The sequence below is a fragment of the Phycodurus eques genome, chromosome 6 (assembly GCF_024500275.1).
Source record: "Phycodurus eques isolate BA_2022a chromosome 6, UOR_Pequ_1.1, whole genome shotgun sequence".
NCBI classification, from domain to species: Eukaryota; Metazoa; Chordata; class Actinopteri; order Syngnathiformes; family Syngnathidae; genus Phycodurus; species Phycodurus eques.
Window position 1 is genome coordinate 1,376,744 of NC_084530.1, and position 27,706 is coordinate 1,404,449.

The following is a 27,706-nucleotide window of genomic DNA, read 5'->3' on the forward strand; positions in this document are numbered from 1 at the left end:
TGGCTCAAAACAAGTTTATTTCACAAACACAAGTTCTTGAGTCAAATAAATTTCATTCAGAAAAAAATGTATCAGCTATTAACAGAAGAACAATTCACATCTCATTTATAGTCATAGAAAAAGGGCCGTATTCACCTATTATCTTTTTTGTCCGTCAGTTGCAGTTTAGAACTCTAAGAAAAAACGTGGCACTTCACAATTCTTGTGTGTGTGTGTGTGTGTGTGTGTGTGTATATATATATATATATATATATATATATATATATATATATATATATACATACATATATACACACACACACACACATATATACATATATGTATATATATGTGTGTATATATGTATATATATATATATATATATATAAACTACTACTGCAATGCAGCCTTAGTATAGGTAGTCTATTGTGTGTTGGATTTCACTGCGGAGGAGGAGGAGGAGGAGGAGGAGGAGGAGGAGGAAGGAGTTTTGAAAATGGGACAGAGTTTGGTTGCCAGAATGGAGAGGCGTATGATGGACTAAAGAATGGTGGAGGTGGGCAGGGAGGGAAGGTGAGTGGGGAAGGAGGATGGGGTGGATAAAGGTAGGGAGGAGCATGGAACCCGGAAGAAACATTTGTGTGCAGGGGTAGCTGATGTGAGTGACAAAATGGTGGTTGGTTGTCGTTTACATTATGGTCCCTGATCAGAGCCCCTGTATGTCTTGATGTTCCATGGTGATGCTGCAGAGTGTCCAGTGTAAGACTTTCTATAAGGAGACAAAACATTAAGAATTAACGCCCTGGCAGAAAGATTTTAAGACATTCTTCCAAACAGGTAACAGGACAACATACTGTATATTTTGTCATTCTCTAATCTTACCTGTGCTGTTGTGTTTCTTTTTGCGGTTTTTCACGCTCCTCTTAGCTTGCTGCTCCTTCTCGTCGTCACTATAGTCTAAAGCCTGGAGAGGAAAAGAGAAATGTGTGGTAAGACATGGTGAAACACACCAGCAAGAGCAAAGTGGAAGAAAAAAAAAAACCACTTCATTTGCATGTTTGAGACATGTATTACTGTTATCACAAGAGGCGCTACCGATCAATGCAAACGAGAACTAGCAGACATTCCAACAGCTTCTTCCCTCTTGCGATCAACTTCTTAAACACCCAATCTACAATTCCATTGCAACATGCTGGCAATTTTTTGACTTGAGTTTGTTGTCACATTTCTGTGGGGCCAATAATATATTACTCGTGCACTCACTGTAGTAGTCTCGCCACGCTGCACTATTTGCATATCTGTTGTTGACCAACACTGGCCACTCATGCCAGAGTAGCATCTGCTCCATTTGCACACTGATTGAGGAGTAGCTATAACATTTGCACAACCAACATTGTCCCAGATGATCGCACTACTCGTCACTTTAAACTGCATACACGCCTTGAAGTCTCGGCACCCAATGGTCATTGCACCGGACTATTGCAATATTAGTCATTCGAACGGCTCTAAGTGCTACAGGACTGCATCTTTTTGCACAATTGTCAAAAAATTAAAAAATGTACCGGCATTACCAGATAACTAGCAACCCTTTACTGCTCAGTGACTGTTTTTTTGTCAATGTCTTTATGTCTCAAAAGTGTTCTCTGTCAATTGACTGTCTGTTGTCGTACTTGAGCGGCTCCAACCACCGGAGACAAATTCCTTGTGTGTTTTTTGGACATACTTGGCAAATAAAGATGATTCTGATTCTGAAGAGGACCTTGTTTTTGATACAGTACACATTGGTATGACCACAGTCCCTTCGTGATGCTGGTTAAACTTTGATTGGAGTCCATTTGGGAATGCACCACACCAGTCACACAGATGCTTCCTTTACAAAAAGCTGCTTTTTACGGTGTCTGAGTGAAAGTCCAACAGGTTGCAATTAGGGCTGCCAAGAGCATTATGACAATCATAATCGTCGACAAGTAATTTAATAATCGACGTCACAGTTTGTTTTCGGAAGCTTTGTTTTGCTCTCAAAACTGCCTCAGTAGCCTCCCACGACTTGCCGCTGGTTGTCTGCCAGTGCCTTCTGTCCTTGACGCATATACGCAGTCGTGGTAATCCGTGTCTTCTGTGATGAAGCGCAGGTGTGGTAATCCGGGTCAGCCGTGATGTAACTGGAAAAGCCTTTGCGAACAGTATCATGGCAAACCAGCGTTAGCAATGGAGCCCGAAAGTTTGAGCCTTTCACCAAAATACCAAAGAGAAATCCATCCATTTTCTACCACTTATCCGAGGTCGGGTCGCGGGGGCAGTAGCTTCAGCAGGGACGCCCAGACATCCCTCTCCCCAGCCACTTCATCCATCTCTTCCGGGGGGGCTTTTCACCCTATCTCTAAGGGAGAGCCTGGACACCCTGCGGAGGAAACTGATTTCGGCCGCTTGTATCCTGATCTTGTTCTTTCGGTCACGACCCACAGCTCGTGACCATAGGTGAGGGTAGGAACGTAGATCGACCGGTAAATCGAGCGCTTCTCCTTTCGGTTTAGCTCCTTCTTTACCACAAGATCGATACAAAGTCCGCATCATTGCAGACGCTGTACCGATCCGCCTGTCTATCTCCCGTTCCATTTTTCCCTCACTCGTGAACAAGACCCCAAGATACTTGAACTCCTCCACTTGGGGCAGGATCTCATCCCCGACCTGGAGAGGGCACGCCACCCTTTTCTGACTGAGGACCATGGTCTCAGATTTGGAGGTGCGGATTCTCATCTCAGCCGCTTCACACTCGGCTGTGATCACTCCAGTGAGAATTGGAGATCACGGCTTGATGAAGTCAACAGAACCACATCATCTGCAAAAAGCAGAGATGCAATACTGAGGCCACCAAATCGGACTCCCTCTATGCCTCGGCTGCGCCTAGAAATTCTGTCCATAAAAGTTATGAACAGAATTGGTGACAAAGGGCAGCCTTGGCGGAGTCCAACCCTCACAGGGAACAAGTCCGACTTACTGCCGAATATGCGGACCAAACTCTGACTGGTCGTACAGGGACCGGACAGCTCGTATCAGTGGGTTTGGCACCCCGTACTACTGAAGCACCCCCCACAGGACCCCCCGAGGGACACGGTCGAACACCTTCTCCAAGTCCACAAAACACATGTAGACTGGTTGGGCGAACTCCCATGCACCCTCGAGGACTCTGCCAAGGGTGGAGAGCTGGTCCACTGTTCCACGGCGAGGACGAAAACCACACTGCTCCTCCTGAATCTGAGATTCAACTTCCCAATGGACCCTCCTCTCCAGCACCCCTGAATAGACCTTACTAGGGAGGCTGAGGAGTGTGATTGCCCTGTTGTTGGAACACACCCTCCGGTCCCCTTTCTTAAAAAGGGGGACCAGCACCCCAGTCTGCCAATCCAGAGGCACTGTCCCCGATGTCCACGCGATGTTGCAAAGGCGTGTCAACCAGGACTGCCCTACAACATCCAGAGCCTTGAGAAACTCCGGGCGAATCTCATCCACCCCCGGGGCCTTGCCACCAAGGAGCTTTTTAACCACCTCGGTGACCTCAACCCCAGACATAGGGTTCCACCCTTTTCCGACTAAGGACCATTGTCTCAGATTTAGAGGTGCTGATTCTCATCCCAGCTGCTTCACACTCGGCTGCGAACCGCTCCAGTGAGAGTTGGAGATCACGGCCTGATGAAGCCAACAGAACCACATAATCTGCGAAAAGCAAAGATGCAATACTGAGGCCACCAAACCGGACACCCTCTATGCCTTGGCTGCGCCTAGAAATTCTGCCCATAAAAGTTATGAACAGAATCAGCCTTGGGGAAGTCCAACCCTCAGTGGAAACGAGTCCGACTTACTGGCGGCAATGCGTACCAAACTCTGACACCGATTTTAACCACCTCGGTGACCTGAACCCCAGAGACAGGAGAGCCCGCCTCAGAGAACCCAGACTTTGCTCCATCATGGGAAGGCATGTCGGTGGAATTGAGGAGGTCTTCGAAGTATTCTCCCCACCGGCTCACAACGTGCCGAGTCGAGACGCTGGATGGTGGACTAGAATTTCCTCAAAGCCGTCCGAAAGTCTTTCTCCATGGCCTCACCGAACTCCTCCCATGCCCGAGTGTTTGCTTCAGCGACCACCAAAGCCGCATTCCGCTTGGCCAGCCGGTACCCATCAGCTGCCTCAGGAGTCCCACAGGCCAAAAAGGCCCGATAGGACTCCTTCTTCACGGCATCCCTCACCGTTGGCGTCCACCAACGGGTTCGGGGTTTGCCGCCACGACAGGCACCAACCACCTTACGGCCACAGCTCCGGTCGGCCGCCTTAGCAATGGAGGCGCGGAACATGGTCCACTCGGACTCGATGTCCCCCACCTCCCCCGGAACATGAGCAAAGTTCTGTCGGAGGTGGGAGTTGAAACTCCTTCTGACAGGGGATTCCGCCAGACGTTCCCAGCAGACCCTCACAATACGTTTGGGCCTGCCACCTCGGACCGGCATCTTCCCCCACCATCGGAGCCAACTCACCATCAGGTGGTGATCAGTTGACAGCTCCGCCCCTCTCTTTACCTGAGTGTCTAAGAATTGCTGCCGCAAGTCCGATGATACGACCACAAAGTTGATCGAACGGCGACCTCGGGTGTCCTTGTGCCAAGTGCACGTGTGGACAACCTTATGCTTGAACATGGTGTTCGTTATGGACAATCCGTGATGAGCACAGAAGTCCAATAACAGAACACCGCTCGGGTTCTGATCGGGTTCCGAACTTCTCGACCTCACACACCAGCTCGCGCTCCTTCCCTGCTAGAGAGGTGACCACGTTACCCTTTCGGGCAAATTTGATTTGACTTGCAGTGATAGCATCACACACTGTCAAATCAATTTGCTTAACTAAATCATAACCAGATTTAATTTATTGATCAAAGCTAAATAAATGAATTTGTTAGTTTAAAATTTCGTTGACAAGCTTATTCTTCTCACTCCATCAATATGTATTCGCAATTGTTTCAAATCAAACATTAAATAGCTAAACCTTGCACAGCAATTTTAATTTGATCGAATTAATTTGTACACAAAATTTGACAACTTTGCTCTATTTGATTACTGCTTCTACACATGTTCTCAAATATTTTTTAAAAGTTACGTGATGAACATTGACATCATAGTTTGTAAACGCTATTTGTTTGACAATTAATTACACTGCTTACATTGTGCATCTCTTCCAAACTAGACGAGTGTCCATTACAAACCATTCAGTTGCGTACCGCGTACAACTACTGCACGCGCGACGCAATTATGGCAGAATGAAGCCCTCAATAGCAACATGGCACAACTTATGACTGACACTGAGCATAAAACCTTAACAGATAACAATATCGTGCGGACGCTCAGTTGCATAGTTGTAAACTTAGTGTCACAGCTAAAATGATGCGATGCGGAAGACAACGGAATTAGACTCAAACTCGAAGCTGAATAGCAGCAACAAATCAACTTAAGGGCACAAAACTAGCAGAGTCCAACACACGTTTAAACCTTGCACAAGCCTGCCTCGATGTCGAATCGCAGCTTGAGATGCTCAAAGAGGAACGCGCTAAACGCGTCGAGTACTCATGTGAACTCATGTCACAATTGACAGTACTAGAATCTGACATGTGTTTGAATAAATGTACATTATCCCATATTTACTGTTATAGTTTTGGAAAGCATTTATTCAGCAATATAACCTTGTTTGTATCATGTAAGTTGTAGTTGCCTGTGACGATGGTTTACACGTTGCTGCTGTGTGCTCCCCCAAATTTATAGCAGCAACAGCTGTGTAACTGGGAACCGCCCTAAGGAAATAAAAAGAGAGGGTTCGGCAGAGTGGGCTCAGAGCGGGAGGAGATTGTAACTGCGTACAACTCTTATCTGTTCTCCTCACGAGTGAAAGAACCATCTGTCGTCTTCCTTCCTTGTTTATTAAACGTTCTAGGTTGTTTGAACGTGACATTAACTTGGTCCTTCGAACCGGACTCCAAAATACCTAAGGATTCCAGCGGGTGTAGTGGACTCCAGAAAGACCGTGGCCACGGCAGGCTCCCTAGAGTGAGCCTGAGATCCTTTTCCAGGACTGGACCTCGACCCACCAGCTTGGATCTGACGGTTCACGGGATTCCGACGGAGGAAAGACAACAGTGGTGAGTTAAAACTTCCTTAAAGGGGGAAGTGAATGACTGGAGGTCATTGCGCGTTAGAAAACCCTGTGAATACTAGTAAACTGTGTACATTTAAATTCCGTGAAAATCGCCGTTATAAAGCGCTTGTGTGATTGAGAAGTGAATGAATGGAAATAAAATACCACTAGGTATTTATCTCATATAAAACAGTGGGATTGTAAACAGCAGACTGGTGTGGATGCAAAGGCAAGAATTCTCCACCTGAAAAGGTTGAAGTGAGAATTACCACAACAGAAAATTTTAGTTGCTGTCCTACTGATAAGAAACCAGTTTTTAGAACATCCTAGGTGTTGACAAACTGGACCAAATTCTCTAAAATGGGGAAAGGAAGTAGTAAAATAAAACCCAGGGATGCACTGCAGTGTAAAGATTGGAAGTTCATTCAAAAAACAAAAACAGGATCCTGATAAAATTCAATATTTAGACACATGGATAACTGAACACGGCTTTAATGGTTAGTTAAATACACAAATAGCCGCGTTGCAGGAATCAATCAAAAAAGAAAAAAGATGAAGAAAAATAATTTTGAGGAAACAGAATATTGGATGAGAGTAGCCTCAAAAAGTGAAGCGGGAGACAGAACGAAAAGAGAATGAAGACAAAATAAGAAAGGAGAAGGAATGTGAAAAGAAAGAATGTGTAGAGAGGGAAAAAGGAACAATTAATGTTCCACAGAAAGGAGGAGGATGAAACAGGATCAGTGTCGAGGAGAAGAGAGAGAGTTGTTGAAGTCAGTGAAAACGGGGGAGGTGCAACTGCCCCCCCTTTATCCTAAATTACCACCGCCTCCACATTAGAAGGATTGACACCACATAAGGCAGATATAAACCAGTTTGTTGAGGAACTGGAAAATTTAAGGCAATCATATAACTTAAATGGTGCAGAAGTCCAACAAGCGTGGATGGCAGCCATGGGTCCAGATTGGCATAATATTAGAGGAATCAGAGAGATGGAAATGTGATTTTGGCCCATGATAGTCGCAAATTGGCACACCGGGTGCAAGGATTAATTAACAGAGCAACCCAGCGTTTCAGACATAGAGCAAATTACACTGAAATCGGAAGAGTAAAACAAAAGGATGATGAGCCTTTTGAGGAATACAGAGTAAGAATGACAACTGTATTCAAGACTCACAGCAGCCTGCAGGAGGATGGAGATGTAAATGGCCCATTTCAACAGCAGTTGAAGAATGCTCTCCATGCAGGTTTAAAAGACGCAATTCGCAGTTGGGTTAACAAACATTACATTGGCCTGCCTACAGGCACCTTGGAGGAGTATGTAAATCACGTCCTCCATGCTGAAAAAATAAGAGATAAAAAGAAACAGAAGTCCCCAAACACCTTTTACCAAGATGAAGGACAGGAAGTTTTCTACCAAGGTGGAAGCGGGAGAGGTGGTTTTAGAGGACGAGGACAGAGAGGAGGAGGAATAGGAAGAGGAGCATATAGGCCAATTATATCGGGCTGCTGATGTTCAGTAAGGAATATATAGCGAGAGATTGCCCTGAGAGAAAGCAACCTTCAGCGTGACGAGAACAGGTAGCGCCTAAACAGGATTTAAAGGCTAATCAGGAAACAGATGAATTTTTGGAAGAAGAGGTCCTCCTAAATTTACATAATTTAATGGCATTAGACGGGATAAAACCTGAAATAACTTTATTGGTAAATGGGAAACCAATTACTTTATGTGACACAGGTGCATGTAGGACCACTTGTAATGAATCAATTCCAAATGCTAGACCAAGCGAGCATTGTGTTATAGTCAGATCTGCAAGTGGAAGATTGTTTAAAGTAATAGAAGCAGAGCCTGTGTGCCTGAGGGATCCTGAAGGACAATCGTGCCAATTGTCCAGCTTAATATTTCCTGATTGTCCAGTAAATCTTTTAGGTCGAGATGGTTTGCTTTTGCTAGGATTAGAACCGACAGCCGAAGGACACATTGCAGTAAAACGAAAAGCTGACTTGCAAAAGGGAGACGTTTATGTTAATGACTGAAAGGAGAAAGGTGATCCCCAAATTACAAGACAAAATGTCAGAGAATTATTTGCATATTAAACTCTGGTACAAAGGTACACCTGGTCCAGATGTGGAAAATGAGAGGAAATTGACAAAAATAACACCAGCCAGAGTCACTGTGACTTATTTGTACACTGATACAGAAAGCACAGCAGTTGCAGAAGTGACATTAAATGAAGAGACGGAAGCACTGTTTAGAATGTGGACTCCACCCCACATGTCTTTGTACAAAAATAGACATAAAAATGGAAAGACTCAGGGAGAATAGTTGAACAAGGTGACAGAGTAACTGATTGGGTTACCTTTTCAACCAATACAGAAATAAGTGCCTGAACAGGAATAGAAAGAAAGGCACTATTTTGGACAATTCAGGCACAAGAAGGGATACACCTACATTCTCAGCAGAAATGAGACTTAATGCTCACTGAGGATGAGGAAGATTTGTTGATGGAAGTGTCAGAGAAGTTATGGTCTAAAGGACCTACAGATGTTGGGTTAATAAAAGGAACCTTACCAGTACAAATCAGGCCGAAAACTGAATACAGACCATGTGTGAGACAATATCCATTGAAACAGGATGCATACGAAGGCATCAAACCAGTAATTGAAGATTTGATTGCTGCTGGAGTAATAGTAAAATGTGATGACTCTCCATCCAACACTCCAATATTCCCATTAAAGAAAGCACCACAATCTGTAGGATGGCGCATGGTGCAAGACTTACAAGCGGTAAATAACGCAGTCATTCAAAGAGCTCCATGTGTGCCTGACCCTTACACTTTGTTGAATACTCTCAGGCCAGATGCTACAGTCTTTACTGAAGTAGATATCAGGAATGCATTCTTTTCTATACCCATAGAAAAGGATAGTCAGTATTGGTTTGCATTTACATTTGGAGGACAAAGATACCCTTTTACCAGATTTCCACAAGGCAATAAAGCGCCCACACCTCCAGGCATTGACTACATCCTTAAAAGGTCATGGAATGTGATACCACCTACTCAAGCCTTAATAAAAAGAAGCAGCTGCAGGACAGACACACGTGTTACCAATAGAAGAAGATAAATTATTGCAGAATCTGGGTTCCAAATTATGCGGAAATCACTGCGCCCCTGAGTAAAATGATGTATAAGGAAGACCTCAAAATGACATCACCCTTAAAGTGGACTGATGAGGAAGAAAAATGGTGCAACATTACAAGATGACATCTATGTATGACCAAACAACAAACCTATCCTTCCAAAAAATCTATACAAATGGGCTGCTATATTGAGTCATATGGTGTAACACATGTCTCAACAGGAGGGATGGTGGGGCAGATACATCAACATTATACAACTTATGGTTTTAACTCTTCATCAAAAATGTTTTGGAGGGCATGTTTGACGTGCAAGGAACAATCCACAAGGTAATTTGAGACTACGTAGAGGACGCTTCCCTACAACACAATATCCATTTCAAATTATCTGTATGGACTTTATTGAATTAAACCAAAGTGAAGGAAATAAATATTGTTTGGTCATCATAGATGCCTTTTCAAAATGGATAGAACCTTTCCCAACCAAACATCCACTTTGCAAGGATATGGTATTCCTGAAAAAGGGCTAACACCCTATGGAACATTGTTTGGAAGGCATTATAAATTACCTCAATTTAAGAACCAATGGGAAACAAATTATGAAGCTAATTTAGCTGACAACATGAGAAAAATGTCAGAACAACAACAACAACAAGCACAAAAACAAGGTAGTGAGGATCTTTCTGTCTCCCAGCAGGACGCCAAACTAGTGGAGCCGGGAGACTGGGTGCTTGCAAGAAGTCTGAAGAAGAAACATTGGTATTCACCCAAGTGGGAAGCCCCATTCCAAGTATTGTTGACAACCCCCACAGTGTCATCAATGTTATGAATCTAACCAGGAAGTACATCTAACCAGAAAGTACCTTAATCGAACGACAACCGCCACATGTATTGTCAAAACTATCAAACCCTCTGTCAGGCTTTGTCTCAACAATTTGATGATCCAGAGGCCCCAACCGGCTTCCTGGCAGCTGTTAAACAGGAGAGCCTCGAAACGCCACAAACTTATTGCTGTCGTTTACGTAAAGCGTACTTCGGTAATTTAAACAAACCCATCATGGAAGAAGACATACATTTTAAAACTCTTTTTGTTGAAAACATGCATCAGTATGTAAAGCAACATTTGGGGGTAGCAGCATGCCCCCGCACGCTGTCCAGCTCACAACTGCGCGACCTAGCCGCTAAAGGCTTCGCTATTCATAAAAACACCAACACAAAGCTCTTGGATCCCAATATATCTGGTTTGAGCTTCCAAAATAATGACGCGCACCAAAACTCTGAACATTTGCTGGAATAAACTGACGCCTGGTCTGGTTCGCTTGAACGCGACAAGCTCAAAAGTCAGGTATCCTCCTTCGCAACCCCACAAGGGGTCGCTAAAAAAGAGTTGGGTGCTACTGCACATGCTATCCTTGAAATCATCCGCAACTTGGCGAATAATGTGAAGCAGACCCAAGGCAGCCTGAGCCCCTGCTTGGAGGCCACGCCCCCGAGCTCAGCCAGCCCGCCGTGATGGTCTGTTCTGACTCCGACGTCTCTGTGCATTCGGCTGATTCGCCAATTAGCGATGACAAGCGTCCCGTCCAACAGACCATGGGCAAGCACATAACAGACCACTGCGATGACCAGATAACACCCGTTACTAAAATAAAAACTCGCAGACCAAAACCCAGTTCGACAATCAGACCTCGACAGTCTCCGACCATGCCCTGTGACTCACTGAATGACTTCAGCTACCTGTCAAACAAAAAAGACAAGAAGCCATTTCGGCATCTTCTAGGTAAACTCTCCGTTAATGAAGCATCAGGGAAATTTTACTTGACAACCACACTTGAACGTACGTTCCAATATGAAGGACTCGTGGATACTGCAGCAGACATCACTGTCATGTCCGAGGACGTGTTTGACCTACTGCGTGACAAAGTACAGCAAGACAGCCGTACACTCAACCTTCAAAACTGTGAAATGAGAATTCGCCCCCTTGCTTTGGAGGAAACACCCACTTAAGCTTGTGAGTGTGGTTGCATTGGACAATAGGGCCACATTCCATAATTCATCCTGTGTTTGTGTCACCTGTCATGTCAGTACCTTTGCTCATTGGACAAGATCTGCTACATCGTTTCATACCATTGATTGACTATACGAGATATATGCACAGGTGCGCCGGCCCCTGAAGCGGCCACAACGCAATAGAGAATCCTCCCCAGTGCTATGCTCTGAGCCTCCTGGATGTGCCACCTCTACCAAAATCGCAGCCAGATGACAGCTTGACGAAAGGGGGGCTGAGCCTCGTGGATGCGACGCCGCTACCAAAATCGCAGCCAGACGACAGCTTGACGAAAGGGATGTGCACACCGGAAAACCAGAAGATGTCCACCAGTGGGCGCTCTCGCGACCATTCTTCCAAGCTTTCGAGACCACAAGACCCCTCAGTGAGATGGAAAACTGCGCCTTATGAGTCGCTCATTACGGGCCCCTGCCCTCATCATTGGTCCATCCATTCAGCTGTCACTCTAACCTTGATTGTGTCTTTCTTCATTAGCTGGCCATCACTCTCAGTGGTCGCTAAGTCATTGTACTTCTTTTGTGATTTTCACACACGCATGGCTTCAATAGCACAGGACATGTGGGCTTTGTCTCTTATCAGAGACCTCAGACTTCCTGTGTGCTTGTTCTGTAAACCTTACAAAGTGGACCTCAGTGCCATCGTTTTTCCCAAACCGCCCACCCTTTCGTTTCCAGGGCAACGCCTTGTTTTCAACTCTTCCGTTGCAACCGCCATGACCACTTGTGATTTGCGATTCAATCTTTGCTGGTTCCCAGCCTTCCTCTTCTGTTCTATGTCGTTTGTGGTGACGAAGTTGCCTGTTTTTCATTTAATCTTTCTGTGGCTCGCCTTGGCGGCCACCCTCTCAATTCTTCCTTCCGGCGCGCTGCGCAAGCATCGCTCTGGGTTCTCCTTGGCTTTGCACCTGCTCCTTTGCTTTATCATGGACTTTTGTTACTGCGCCTCCGTGAAGCTCACTTCTCAGCCGCTCGTGACTCCACGCAGCGAATAGGTGGGTGGGTCACACAAGACTCCGCCCACGATGCACTATGCACGAAACAAAGGATGGTCAACACGGTGAGACCGGACCGGGCAAGCAAGTCCAGCCTCCGTGACAGCATCCTTGCTACACCAAGTCTGCCAACGCAGATGCTCAACCAAGACACAGGTGAAACCAAACGCGCTGCTCCGCTGCTAACATAACCACCAAAATAAAACACATCCACAGCGCCCCCACCGGTGACGGTTACTACTATCGAGAGACAACTTCGGGAAATGCAGTCCAAAATCCCAACCACCCGACAACGCATGGCTAACAAAGTAGTCAATTCCTGGTCAATAAGCAACCTGCGAAAAGTAGCTATTTTATAGTTCTCAACATTTGCTGTGTAATTTTAAACCCAAACAGGCAGGCCATAACCACACGGTCGTCTGCGTTCCTAACGGTTTATGCTCACAAACAGATTGCTGACATGTTGATAAATGACAGGCAATGTGAAATTTCTTTCCTTTCTAGACAACTTTGCAAAAGATCGAATTCTCCCACATTTGGGACCCCTCAGCTCTATTAAAATCACACTGTCTATGGCCCTGACAGGCCCCACGCATCACTGTGAGATGGTGCCCCCTCTGGTGGAATGAGGATACTGCACAGGAATGACAACACCATCCCTGGGTCCTTGGTTGGTCTTCATTGAGGTCACCGTAGCCATCACAGTGAACACATACACATGTTAGTGGGACACACTGGAGCAGGGGGTAGCTGAAGCATTTCGGGGTATCAGTGTCTTGCTCAAGGACACCACAGCCGATGTTGGCGGATGGTCCAGTCGGGGTCTTGAACCTCGGTCCCCCACGGTGGCAGGCGATGATCTTAACCATTGGGCCACGGCTGTTACATTGCAGTCAAGATTTTTTTTACTGAACAGTAGTGCTAAACTCTGAGTGAGGAGCAGGACCATATAGAAAAGGAAAAGACAGGACGGGAACAGGACAAGAACAAAAAGAGGCCAGTAGTGAAGCCAGCATTGCCAAGTCACCTGTTTGTGTCTAATGAAATGTGCAAGTGAGCAGACGTCACATATGCACAATAAAGGTCAGTCCTGGAGTTGATGTGAAGGCATGATGAAGATGAAGGAACCCGCTCCCACTCAGGCAAGAGGGAAGGGCAATGACGCAGAGTGTTCCAAGAAAAATTGTCATCCACCTATTTTTTTTTTTTTTTTTTTATTAACAGAAGTGAATGATAAAGCTGTGTGTTTGGTGTGTTCACAGAATGTTGCAGTGGCTTCAAAACCATTTTGTGAGGGTGAAATTGGGAAAACATGCATGATGAAGGCAGCGCAGATTGTGTGCCCTGAAAAGCACTAGGCTTTTGCAAATATCAGCCTGACAAGAAACAGTTTCAGACAGGATTTCCGATCTTTCCGTGGATTTGGACAGGCAGGTAAAGCACAAAGTAAAGTAATTTATTGTGTTTTCAGTTGCAATTGATGAAAGCATGGACATGACAGATGTTGCACAACTGGCCATTTTCATCCGCGGAGTTGATGACACATTGACCGTCACCGAAGAGTTTGTGGAGATGGTGCCAATAACAGATACGACGACAGCAGCTGATATTTTCACCGCACTCGTCGGCGTGCTGGACAGGGTCCTGCGCTGTCAGCCTGGCTACAGATGGTACGCCCTCAATGATCGGAAAAATGCAGGTGTTATGACAAAGTTAAGCGAAAAAGAGCAATCTGCAAATGGAGGATGTGATTTTTGGACTTTTCACTGTATTTTGCACCAGGAGGCTTTGTGTTGCAAGTCATTAAAGATGGATAACATCATGAAGCTAGTCATCCAAATTTAAGTTCACCCGATTCAGAAGACTGAATCAACGTCAGTTTAACAGCCTTCTCAGAGAGAAAGACCACATGTATGGCCTGCCGTACTGAGGTAAGGTGGTTAAGGCTGTGCTGAGGCGTTTCTTTGATTCGTTGGTAGAAATTGAACAGTTCATGGAATAAAAGGGCAAACCAGTGTCGTCGGCGGTGTGGGACACAACACGTAATGCCCGGATCAGACGACAAGACAAATTTGGTCTTTCACAATTGCACTATGTCAGACTACTGCAATAAAATTTTGTATTCCGATACCACCGCATCCCATCACTAGGCTTCATCTTATCAACTCAAACGAATACATTCATTACCATGGCGACGACAACAATAATGGATCGTGCCATGTGTTTATAGGAACAAAATGGGGAAAAACGTGTGTTGGTGGTCACCGGTGCTCGGGGGGGGGGGGGACGGGACTTTCATTCAAGGATTGCTTGAGGTATGGTCACGTATATTTAATACGATACGACTCGCAAGCAGGCAACACAATTTTATGTAGCCTAGCAAGCTAGTGGTAGCACTAATGTTTGTAAGGGAACATGCAGACGTTCTGTCGAATTATGCTCAAACGCTTCGGTGTGTCTGAAGTAATTTAATTACAATAAAGTATTTTTTTTTTTTACATTATTATTTTTTTTACATTATTTCTGTCATGTTGTAATGTTGGCTTGACCTGACTGATTAGAATACGTGTTCTGACTAGAGCAGCGATTTCCAACCTTTATGGAGCCAAGGCACATATTTTACAATTGAAAAATCTCACGGCACACCAACAAACACAAATGTCACAAAAAGTGGATACATTAATGACTGTATGTACTTCCTGCCATCTAATAGAAAACCCTTCATTTGTTCTATCTGTCACTATGCCTAACTGGCATAAACAGATGAACAGAGATACATATTTATTGTAAATATAATTTTTTGAGCAATTAAGTACACAAGTATATACAGTAAATGAAGAAGTCATTTAAATAGACACATTGCTCCATCTTGTGATCGGATATCGTTTTTTTTTAACTCGCTGATCGGTCCCAAAAATCCTGATCGTGTAAAACCTACTGAATAACTTGAACGAACAGCTGCAACAAAGCTGTCACACTGTATTATAAAAGCAAACGCTCTTTCAATTTGAAGCTGTCATTGCGGGGGGCGCAAATCACCGGTGGTGCTGCAGCTCACTTCCCCTGTCTGAAAAATGTGTGCGTGACCCTCGTAGACATAAGTGGTTCAAAAATCAAATAACGGGACTGATACGGGAGTCTGAACATTGCTTTCAGATTTTTGGCGAACTGGAGAAAGATTTAAAAGTTATTTGCTTGCCATTCACCGTGAATCCCTCTGATCTACCCATCAACATCCCACTTGAAATAATAGACTTGCTTGTACTATTTTGGACACACGGTCCTCATGCTCCAGCTTTATGTTTATATGTTTTTATATGGATGTGCTTTTGTTTTTAATTGATTTTATTTGATTTGATATAGTTAACCTTTTCTTGATTTGTGACTATGGTTCTTGCACTTGTTTGGGGAACAGGATTTCGTTATTTTTATCTACGTTTCTGCCTGAGAAATGACACCCTGATATAGTGCTGTGATACAGTTCTTTTTCCTCAGAATTTTCAAAAAACGAAGTGTTTTTTGATTCAAACTGAAGTTAGTTAGTTAAAACAAAGAAAACAATCTGAAGTTGTTGTTTTTCAATGATATACCATAATTTTACCAGTCCAGCCCATTTGGGAATAGATTTTCCTCCATGTGGCCCCTGAGCAAAAATTTATTTGACACCCCTTTGTCTCCGGCATCTAATTAACAGATTTGGAAATAGTATGAAATATGAAAGCCACATGACAACATACAGATTGTGATCATGGCCTAGCACACCAACGTGGTGAGTTTGGATAGAATTTAAAACTTTTCAAACATCTTCAATCTTTTTTAGATTTATTTAGAATAACTTTGTACTGTACTGGGCGTTTTAAGCCACAAAAAAAGTACAAAACAATTCTGTTCTGTACGGTAATATGGGTGCATATGGTCACACAGAAAAGTGCTTCAAAATAGACAATCAGCCGTCACGGTTGCGATTGTCTCCTGCACCCTCACAAAAAAAGCTTCTCTGTTTAGAGATCTTGCTGGTCTGATGAAAACAGCTTCAATGATCATATTAAAATAATACACCACGTTATTTGACAGTAACAGCATTATCGTGAAAATGTAATAAATTAGATTGTTACTGAAAAAAAGGGCAGTTAGTAACACCGTTTATTTATAATGCTGTTACTCCCATCACTACTCATGATTAACGTTTAAACGGGCATGAGTGGTGACCACAGAGACAATTATATTCACGAGATTCACCAAATTACACTATGCTAAAATAATTTTCTAAGACGCTCATCTTTAGCAGTGGAAGCAAAGATTCAAGTTGTAGAATGTACCTCTTGTGGTGGTTCTTGATCATTTTTCCAGGATGCATCTGAGCCCTTTAAACTACAGGGAAATGATTTTCAGCACAACAAATAAATACAATGTAAAAATAGGCCTTTTACGTCACCTCATATGCTTGTGCGTCTGTGTACTCACAGTTTCAGCTGTTGTAGGAGGATGTATCCAGTGTACTCTTTCATATCTGGTGCATAATAAACAACCAGTCCAAGTGTCAGCCCCTTACTGCTCAGCTCATCAGGAGAGTTAAATCGCAAGACATATAGAGGTCTGGATACAGGACCGAAGACTTCAAAAACCTAGGAATCACAGAAAAGGGAATGCATAACATATCCTTAAGTGGGTGAGCTCAAACACCATTCAAATTGAAATATCAGTGCATGTGGTACAAGGAAAATTGTGTGTGTATTCAATTGGTGCAACTATATGACGGTTGTTGCTTCGCTGTACTGGTATATTGCAGACTTTTGTTTGCAAAATTTGTAAAATATTTTTGTTATCCATTGCTCTTGCTCTCTTTCAATATATTATGTTTCCGCCTGGCACAACAGCAAATGTTTTAGAACGATATATTTGCCCAAAAACTATCACGAAAAACGACAGTATTTTTTTTTTTTTTTAATGCCACAGATATAATGACATTATAGAGAGATACAGTAAATGAACAGGTCATATATAGACTCTTCTGTCACATAACACAGCTGACACCTTCCTCCACCCGTTCCAACCTGCTTGGACCTGTTTTTTCACTTCCTTACCACACTCACCATTGATCTGGACTGTTGAACCCAAGTATTTAAAGTCCTCCACCCTTGCTAACTCTTTTCCCTGTAGCCTCACTCTTCTTTCTCCACCCCTCTTATTCATGCACATATATTTTGTCTTACTTCGGCTAATCTTCATTCCTCTCCTTTCCAGTGCATGCCTCCACCTTTCTAACTTTTCCTCCACCTGCTCCCTGCTTTCACTGCAGATCACAATGTCATGTGTAAACATCATGGTCCATGGGTATTCCACTCTAACCTCATCTGTCAGCCTATCCATCCCCACTGCAAACAGGAAGGGGCTCAGGGCTGATCCCTGATGCAGTCCCACCTCCACCTTAAATTCGTCTGTCACACCTACAGCACACCTCACCGCTGTTCTGCTGCCCTCGTACATGTCCTGTATTATTCTAACATACTTCTCTGCCACTCCAGACTTCCGCATGCAGTACCACAGTTCCTCTCTGGGTACTCTGTCATAGGCTTTCTCTAGATCCTTCTGACCTTCTCTGTACTTTTCCATCACACATCCTCAAGGCAAATAATGTGGTACTCTTTCTTGACATGAAACCCTACTGTTGCTGTCAGCCTCTCATGCCAAGTCAAATTCTGCACGGTACAACAGCATGGCTTTGTAGTAAAAGAGTGCGTGTAATAGACTGGCCTCCTAGCAGTCAAGACTTGTCTTCCATTTAATAGGTCTGGCGCATTATAAAGTGCAAAATACCACAACAGAGACCCTGGACTGCTGAACTACTGAAGTTGACCTTCAAGCAAAAATGGAAAAAGAGTCTACCTACAAAGAAGCTACAACAATGTGTCCTCAGTTTCCAAACACTTGTTGTTGTTAAAAGGAAAGGTGATGTAACACAGTGGTAAACATGCCCGTCCCAGCTTTTTTGTAACATATTGCAGGCATCAAATTTAAAATGAGTGAATATTTACAATAAACAAAGGTTATCAGTTTTTGTGTATTCACTTGAAAGGATTCGCAAATTGTATTCTGTTTTTGTTTGTTTTACACAAGGTCCCAACTTCATTGGAAATGGAGTTTTTACAACACAGACACAATCCAAATAAAACGAGTAGTGTTAGCCAACCTTGCCCAGAGCTAGTCGATCAGGTCCAAAGATGATGCTGTCATCAGTCAAAGGCGGTGAATCTTCCACAGACTCGATTATTACTGCAGAGACAGACAGCACGTCATGATTTAAAATAAAAATAAATAATAAATAAAATAAATAACAGTGAAGGGGGTGGGGACTGCGTGCATATGTGTGTTTGTTTATTTACCCAGTTGCTGTATGATACTAGATACTGTTCCAACTGGCATTAGTTCCACATCATCTGGTAGTGACACAGTCAGTTCCTCCACCGCTGGCAAATCCTGCACAAAAATATTAAAGTTTATGTATGGTACATTTGAGTAGACCCCTTGATTTTTTCGAAGACCGAGAACTTCATAATTAGGGCTGCACAAAAGTGGTGGGCAGGTCTGCATGCGCATTGAGAATATTGAATGCGCACCCGAACTGATTGCATCTGTGCATTTTATTTTTTCGGGAGGGTCAAGTAAACGGGGCTCGAGTAGTGTTGTTCACAAGAAGAAACTCGTTTAAACAAACCAAACTTTTGAGTGAACGTACTGTCAGGGTTATTCTGTAAATCTACAGATATTCTCAATTTAGCATGCACCAAAAAGAGACAGGAGACACAAAAACACAAGATGGATTCTGAATGACGTCTTTGGACGGCATTGGCAGGGAATGCGTTAAGGGGGTCTGAATACTTTCCGTACCGACTGAATACACACACACACACACGCACGTATACATATGACGCTGCCCTGCCAAGTACATTTTCTACCTAGGGGAAACGCTGATAGAGTCGTACACGAAAGGCGTTTTCACACTGCACTTGGCGAAATGTCTGACGTCCTTGACTTTCCCCATTCTGTGTGTGTGTGCTGAGGGGGCGTCAGCATCTTTTCCAGAGACGCCGAGTCAAAGCACAGGGCGTCTGACGGTCAGCGTCGCATCAAAGGATGAGAAAGTTTTCTATTCTTGAGTGTTGACGTCAAAAAGGTCCTGGGAGGAGGGCTGCCAGGTGATTTCTGAGTGCTATTTTGGGGGACACCAAAAGGAACTGGAGGAAGGCATTGTAATTGTGGTGTCCCACTATCCCGAACTTTGGGCCATTAGAAAAATAATATACTGAAACGTCTCAAACTCCCTTTCAAAGCTCCCTGCTCAAGTTGAAATACACATTGTAGCGCTCTTCCTGCAACTAGAAAGTTTGAACACTGAGGTGCTGCCATGAAATTACATCGAACAAAAATATAAATGCAAAACTTTTGTTTTTGCGATCTGTACTCCAAGATCTAAAACATTTTAGACCTACACAAAGGGCATTTCCCTCAGATATTGTTCACAAACCTGTCTAAATCTGTGTTAGTGAGCATTTCCCCTTTGTCGAGATAATCCATCCCATCTCACAGGTGTGGCATATCAAGATGCTGATTAGACAGCATGATTATTGCACAGGTGTGCCATAGGCTGGCCACAATAAAAGGTGATAAGTGCAGTTTCATCACACAGCACAATACCACAGATGTCGCAAGTTCTGAGGGAGCGTGCCATTGGTATGATGACTGCAGGAATGTCCACCAGAGCTGTTGCCTGTGAATTGAATGTCCATTTTTCTACCATAAGCAGTCTCCAAAGGCGTTTCAGACAATTTGGCAGTACATCCAACCGGCCCCGCAACCACAACCCACGTGTAACCACACCAGCACAGGACCTCCACATCCAGCATGTTCACCTCCCAGATCGTCTGAGACCAGCCACCCGGACAGCTGCCGCAACATTCGGTTTGCATAATCAAAGAATTTCTGCACAAACTGTCAGAAACCGTCTCAGGGAAGCTCATCTGGATGCTCGTCATCCTCATCGGGGTCTCGACCTAATTGCAGTTCATCGTCGTAACCAACTTGAGTGGGCGAATGCTCACATTCGATGGCATCTGGCATGTTGGAGAGGTGTTCTCTTCACGGATGAATCCCGGTTTTCACTGTTCAGGGCAAATGGCAGACAGCGTGTGTGGCGTCATGTGGGTGAGCGGTTTACTGATGTCAACCTTGTGGATCGAGTGGCCCGTGGTGGCGGTGGGGTTATTGTAAGGGCTGGCGTATGTTATGGGCAACGAACACAGGTGCATTATATTGATGGCATTTTGAATGTACAGAGATACCGTGACCAGATCCTTAGGCCCATTGTTGTGCCATTCATCCACAACCATCACCTCATGTTGCAGCATGATAATGCACGGCCCCATGTTGCAAGGATACGTACACAATTCCTGGAAGCTGAAAACATCCCAGTTCTTGCATGGCCAGCATACTCCCCGGAAAGGTCACCCATTGGCGATGTTTGGGATGCTCTTAATTGGCGTATACGACAGCGTGTTCCAGTTGTGGTGAAATGGTTTGCGCTTTCCAGTATTCCTTGAAAACCACAATTTTTGATTGGGATTTTTTTTGAAGGCCACTGGATATTTGTCTTCTTTTATTTATTTTTTTAATCATTTATTCTGTGTTATATACAATGTTTTTTTTTCTGCCAAATATTGGCAATGGCCTAAAAAAAAAATCCACATCAGTGGGGCCCTAATTATGAGCAAAAACCACTCACTCATATTAGCCGTTCTTAGAGCTCAAAATCATGACTGGGCCACATTCCTCTCTTCCCGCCACCATGCAGGAAATAATGATGCAAAGATGACGACCACAGTTGGTGTTGGCGCTATTCGTTTTTTTCCCCCCTTTCTCTTTGAATAGAATCGTCGGAAAATCTATACAGTTACAATAATTCTAAGATGGCTACACTGAAGACAAGCTGCCGACACACGTGTATATCAAAATCAAAGCAGTGCATAATTTGCGTTTTGTTTTGACTTCATAAAGGCTGCAAGGGTTGGTCAGAGACAGTCGACGGCCTGGATGTGGCCCACGAGCTGTACTTTCCCCAGGTGTGTTGTAAGTCTTTAAGTTCATCCATGAGGTCAGAGGGTGTGGGGGGGAAATGAGTAGCAAACAACAATCTCTGGTGCTCCTTTGAGAACCAGAACGAAATTGTTATGTGCACCCCTGGTTATACAGTACATTATTCTTCAACCGTGTGAACTTTATTTTATGCCGCAACCACCATATAAGTGGATCAGCAGCTGGATAAAAACATAACCAGGCACTGTTCAGGGTGACTGGCTGTGACTCCATTTTTGTCATATGCAAAACAATGTGAAAACTCGAGCTGCGCGCAGCTATAATTGGGCCCTCGCACCCCGGCCCCGTTGGGGTACTTGCAGTTTGAGGTCCTGGCAGGTTGGGGTATTGGCACGATGAAGGGCCGCAAATTGGCCCCGGGCGGTAGGTTGGACACCATGCTTTAGGACATATGCAAAGTCATGGGCCATATTGAGCAAATGTGGGCCACAGAAAAATCGTAGGACATGCAAAGTTATGGCCCATATTGAGTAAATCCAGGCCACACAAAAATGGAGGCTGACCTGCAAATGGCCTTAAATGACAAGTGCAAAGCCTTTTCAAAAGTTACAAATTCTAGGTCACATTAATGGTGGAAAAAGTTTAAACATGATTTATATTGGAATAAATTCACAAAAACCTGGCACTTGAAGTACAGTGTGTGTTGGACAAGTACAAAGCCTTTTCAAAGCTTATATTGACTAAATGCGGGTGTTGAAAGAAGGGAATGAACTCTTGGGCCGACTACACGACTGTATGTATTGTCAGTAATTATGGTCGGACTTGTAACTACTGTGAATGTTACATTTGCAAGGCTGTAGATCATTTTCTGTTGAGTTTAGGACATGGGTTGCAATTACAATTTTGTTTGTGTGGGGGTGCTACAAGCGTGTAGGAACTTTCGTAGGCGTAGGTGCAACGTAGCGCAAATAGGTCTGATGAACTGTCACCATGTTCTGTTATCGGCGACCTCAGAAATGCTACGGTTGACGAGCCGTCACCGGCATATACTATGTCGGATAAAAAAAACAAAAACAAGCTTTTGATAACTTTTAATGTGCCAGGGGTTGAGATGGTACTGAGCAAGTTTGAAGTCAAATCGGATGAAATCTGTAGGACAAGTTCGCAAAAGTGGGACACCTGTAAATTTTCCAAAAGTGTACCTTTAAAAGGTCCTAGGTCAGTTTCTGTTGAGTTTTGGATATGTGATTACAACTTTGTAGAACTCTGAGTGATACACGTATCTGCCAAGTTTGGTTGGTGTAGGTGTGACGTACTACGAATAGCTCGTTGATGAGCTGCATCAGCAACCTTGCGAAAAAGGGCGACCCTTACGATTACGAAGTCGCAGGTCACTTCCTGTTGGGTTTAGGGTATGCGTCCCTTTGAAATTTTTGTACGTCTGGGGTCAATACAGGTGTCAGCCGAGTTTGGTAGCTCTCTGTGAACCCTATAACGAATTCGACTTTGATGAAATTTCGGCATTTTCGGTTTTGAGGCGAAATGCGGAATGAAAAGTTTGAAGGCCCGGCCCTGTCCTATACTTCGTCGGATTAAAAAGCTTTTGATAAATTTTAATGTCCCATGTCTTGAGATGATACACACCAAGTTTGAAGTGAATTGGATGAAAGCTGTAGGAGGAGTTCGCAAAAGCATAAACCCTGAAAAAATGTGAATATTTCGCACTTTTTTTTCCTTTAAAAGGGTCATAGGTCACTTCCTTACACGACTCACTTACACAAGGGGAGACCTGCTAACCATCAAGGAGGCTACTCCGGACTTTCTGTCACCAACTTTCGAATATCCGCTCAGTTTTTTCCCCGAGCTACTCACCGGAGCGGCGTCTGCGGTTTTCGGCGCATGGAGACTGAAGCGGCGCCACAGAGGGAAGCGAGCCGGCATTCAGGTGAAACTCCGCAAGAGAGGACACAGATTGGCGTTCCCGTCGATCCACCTCGCGAATGTACGCTCCCTACCCAACAAAATGGACAAGCTTCATCTTCTGTTAAAGACCAGTAAAGACTTCGGACGTTCCGCGGCCATGTGCTTCACGGAGACCTGGCTTTGCGACGCTGTACCCGATGGCGCCGTCACGCTTCCCGGCTTCCACATTCATCGAGCGGACCGCGACATGGAATCATCGGGGAAAACAAAGGGCGGCGGGATATGCCTCCATATCAACGGAAAATGGTGTACGGACGTCACGCTGCTCAGCACACACTGCAGCCCGCATTTGGAGTCGCTGTTTTTGAACTGTAAGCCATTTTACTCGCCACGTGAGTTCGCATCATTCATCCTGGCTGCAGCCTACATCCCGCCTCAAGCTAACACGGACGCCGCATTGCTAACGCTCGCCGAACAAGTCAACGAAATTGAAAAAAAAACACCCGGACTCACCCCTCATTATTCTCGGGGACTTTAACAAAGCTAAACTCAACCACAAACTCCCTAAATACAAGCAGCACATCGACTGTCCTACCAGGGAAAATAATACTTTAGACCACTGCTACACTACGGTAAAAAACGCATACTGTGCTATACCTCGTGCAGCCCTGGGCTCGTCTGATCACTGCTTAATTCACTTCATACCGACGTACAGACAAGAACTTAAATGTGCGAAGCCTACAGTGAAAACAGTCAAAAAGTGGACCAATGAAGCCAAGGTGGAACTTCAAAGCTGTTTAGACTGCATAGACTGGAGTGTCTTTGAAAATTCAGCTGGCAGCCTGGATGAATATACGGACACTGTCACATCCTATATCAGTTTCTGTGAAGTGTGATTGTGGTCGCGGGTGAAAAGTGATTGTCCCCCCCCCCCCCTTTAAAACATAACTGTGGATGATCATACCCAAGTTCAATCTCTCTCTCTCTCTCTCTCCCTCTATAGATATTTATAGATATCTATATAGATATATCTATATCTATATAGATATATCTATATATATATATAGCATGTTTCCATGCGGGACGGACGCAAACACTTTTTCACACCACTGTATCTCAGTATCTGATCTACCTTTTCCCAATATAGTGTCAGTTTCATGATTGGGTATAAAAGGAGCATTCCCAAAAGGCGCAATTGTTCACAAGCAAGGATGGTGCAAGGTTCACCGCTTTGTGAGGTCCATAATATCAGCAAAAGATGAAGAAAATCTGGAGAAATCTCTGCACGTGACGCCGAAAACCAACATTGAATGCCCGTGACCTTCGATCCCTAAGGCAGCACTGCATTAAAAGCTGGCACAACTGTGTAAAGGATCTCGCCACATGGGCTCAGAACACATCAGAAAACCATTGTCAGTTAACACAGTTAATTGCTTCATCTACCAAAGCAAGTTAAAACTTTACCATGCTCAGCGGAGGTCATATCAACAACACCCATAAGTGCTGCGGCTTTTCTGGGCCCGAGCTCATCTGAGATTGACTGACACAGAGTAAAAAAAAAAAAAAAAAAAAAAAAACTTTGCTGTGATCTGATGAGTCCACATTTGTAATTGTGTTTGGAAACCATCGACATCGACCATCCATTTTCAACGCCGCTTATCCTGGTTAGGGTCGCGGGGCGCTGGAGCCTATCCCAGCTGACTTCGGGCGAAAGGCGGACTACACCCTGAACTGGTCGCCAGTCAGTCGCAGGGCACATATAGACACGGACGACCATTCGCACTCACATTCACACCCTCACTGAGTGGGAACTGAACCCACGCTGCCTGCACCAAAGTCAGGCGAGTGTACCACTACAGCACCAAATTCAAAATGAGTGAATATTTGCCAAAAAAAAAAAAAGTTTAGCAGTTTGAAAATTAAATATAATGTCTTTGTAGTGTATTCAATTGTGTATAGGTTGAAAAGGATCTATTTATGAATCACCGTATTCATTTTTTTTTTTTTTACATTTTACACAACATCCGAACTTCATTGGAACTGAGGTTTGTATATAATTTCTCAATATGGTTCTTCACTCGTTGAACACAAAGCAATACACCGAAACAGACTCACCTCAAGAAAAATTTCATCTTTTGTTTTAAAGGGAACTGCTTGGCTTAAACCCTCATCATCCGCAGCATTTTCAAACATGGGGGCAGATGAAGAAGAGGAGGATGAAGAGGAGCTGTCACTAAGAACAGAAAACAAATATTGTGAAAAATCATTTTGTTTTTATATTGACAATATTCATCCCTGCAGCTGAATTATATTTGTCCTCATACCTATCAGAATCTTGTGAAACTTCACCACCAAAGCCCCCCTTGCGACACCCATTGACCAAGGATGGTTTTGCTGCAGCTGACACTGTAGGTGCATGTTCACGTGACTCTGGATGCTCTTGTGTGTCTACACTGTGTGATATAACTGGAGTTTCCAGTTGAACGATCGTGTCCATCTCATGAGGGGATTGTTCCATTTGTTGGTTCTTTTTCAGAAGCATTTTGTCCATCTGGAAGAATGACATTTAAACAAAATATAAATGCATTCATACACACAAAGTGCTGGTTTTAGAAATCACAACAAGGTTTGAAATGGTGCTGTCTTTTTAAGAGAGTAACTGGATTATGTGCGTCTGTGGTGCAACATGGCGTCGGTGGATGGAACGAGACGACATGTCCCAGATGTGCTCGATTGGATTCAGGTCTGAAGAAGGAGTAGGCCAGTCCACAGAATCAATACTACCTTCATCACGCAGGAACTCCTGACACACTCCATCCACATGAGGCCTAGCATTGTCATGCATCAGAAGGAACCCAGGACCAACTACACCAGCATGTGGTCTCACAATGAGTCGGAGGATCTCATCCCGGTACCTAATGGCAGTCAGGGTACCTCTGGCTAGCACAGCCCTCCAAAGAAATGCCTCCCCACACCATTACTGACCAAACCGGTAATGCTGTAGGATTCTGCAGGAAGCAGAACGGTCCCAATGGCATCTCCAGACTCTGCCACACCTGTCACACGTGGTCAGTGTGAACCTGCTCTCATCTGCGAAGAGGAGAGGGCACCAATGGCGAATCTGCCAATCTTTGTGTTTTCTGGCAAATGCCAATCAACCTGCACGAGGTTGGGCTGTAAGCACAGGCCCCACTTGTGGATGTCAGGCCCTCATACCACCCCTGTGGAGTCTGTTTCTGACCGTTTGAGCAGAAACATGCACATTAGTGGCCTGCTGGAGATCATTCTGCAGGGCTGTGGCAATGCTGCCCCCTGTTCTTCCTTGCACAAAGGACCAAGTTGCGTAAAGTGACCCAATAATCAGCCGGAAAGGATAAGAACAGAGAAAATGCAGAACCACTCCTTTAAAGCGTGTATCTTGCTAACTGCCTCTGATTTCCATCTGTTGTCTCTTCACTTTGCACAACAGCGGGAGCAACTGATTCACAATTAGTGTTGCTTCCGAACTGGACTGGTTGATTTCGAACAAGTGTGACTGACTTGGAGTGACATTGTGTCAGTTTTATTTTTTTATTATTATTGTTTTTTTAACTTTTACTTCAGTACAGGAGTTGAATCACTTTTACCAGTCTGCTTTTGCTTACGTATCTGTACTTTAACTTAAATTTACAGTGTTACTAACTGTAATTACTTTCGCAAGTTCACTCAACTACTCTGAAGTAACATCAAACCTGACCACATTTGATTTTCAAATCTTTATGAATTGTACGGTGAGGATAAGCGGTAAAGAAAATGTATGAATGGATGGATATTTAAAAAAAATAAATAAAAAAAATGCGTCTACCTTTTCACGTGGAAAAACTCTTCTTCTTCTGGTTCTTCTTCTTCTGCTACTGCTTCTTCTTCTTCTGCTGCTGCTGCTTCTTCTTCTTCTTCTTTTTCGCAAGCACGACTACTAGGGGTGCGTTCGGAAATGCATTCGGACATCCTAATTTTACTCTTATTGGCGTGCGCGTGATCCGCAGGGTCCCGAGTGTAGCAGAGCGGCGCTGCAGTACTTTCCGGAACGCACCCTAGGGATACATTCGGAAATTCAATCTGATCCTCTCACTGCACACTGAGAGAGGCGTGTTGGCCATTGACGTCAGTGCGTGCGCCATATCGAATGTGTCAGTTCTGCCTGCCTGACCGCTTTAACTACTCAGTCAGAGCGGCGGGAAGGCGCTTCGGCACTCCCGGAGTGTGGTGCTCTGAGTAATCGAACGGCGCACTCAAACAACGCTCTCTAAACGTTCCGTAGTGTAGAGAGCGCGCTTGGTGGGAATTTCCAAACGTAGCCCTAGA

The 27,706-nt window shown here is 44.3% G+C and overlaps 1 protein-coding gene across 1 annotated transcript; it reads right to left on the reverse strand.

Moving 5' to 3' along the window:
• Positions 1–15: 15 nt before the first annotated feature.
• Positions 16–27,706, reverse strand: naf1 (nuclear assembly factor 1 homolog (S. cerevisiae)). The gene is made up of 9 exons (XM_061680033.1): positions 27,207–27,706; positions 25,687–25,913; positions 25,478–25,595; positions 18,733–18,826; positions 18,540–18,622; positions 16,814–16,974; positions 16,669–16,720; positions 862–943; positions 16–748 (listed from the first exon to the last, which is right to left on the reverse strand). The coding sequence occupies exons 2-9, from the start codon at positions 25,911–25,913 to the stop codon at positions 420–422; spliced, it is 1,146 nt and encodes a 381-aa protein (XP_061536017.1). The 5' UTR covers positions 27,207–27,706; the 3' UTR covers positions 16–419.

What these genes read in the sequence shown, in the direction of transcription:
- naf1 (XM_061680033.1), bottom strand. Translation starts at nt 25,913, where the DNA reads ATGGACAAAATGCTTCTGAAAAAGAACCAACAAATGGAACAATCCCCT. An exon ending in ATCGACTAGCTCTGGGCAAG is followed by an intron (nt 16,975 to 18,539) that starts GTTGGCTAACAC and finishes TGTGATTCCTAG; the next exon opens with GTTTTTGAAGTCTTCGGTCC. An exon ending in AAAGAAACACAACAGCACAG is followed by an intron (nt 749 to 861) that starts GTAAGATTAGAG and finishes GTCTCCTTATAG; the next exon opens with AAAGTCTTACACTGGACACT.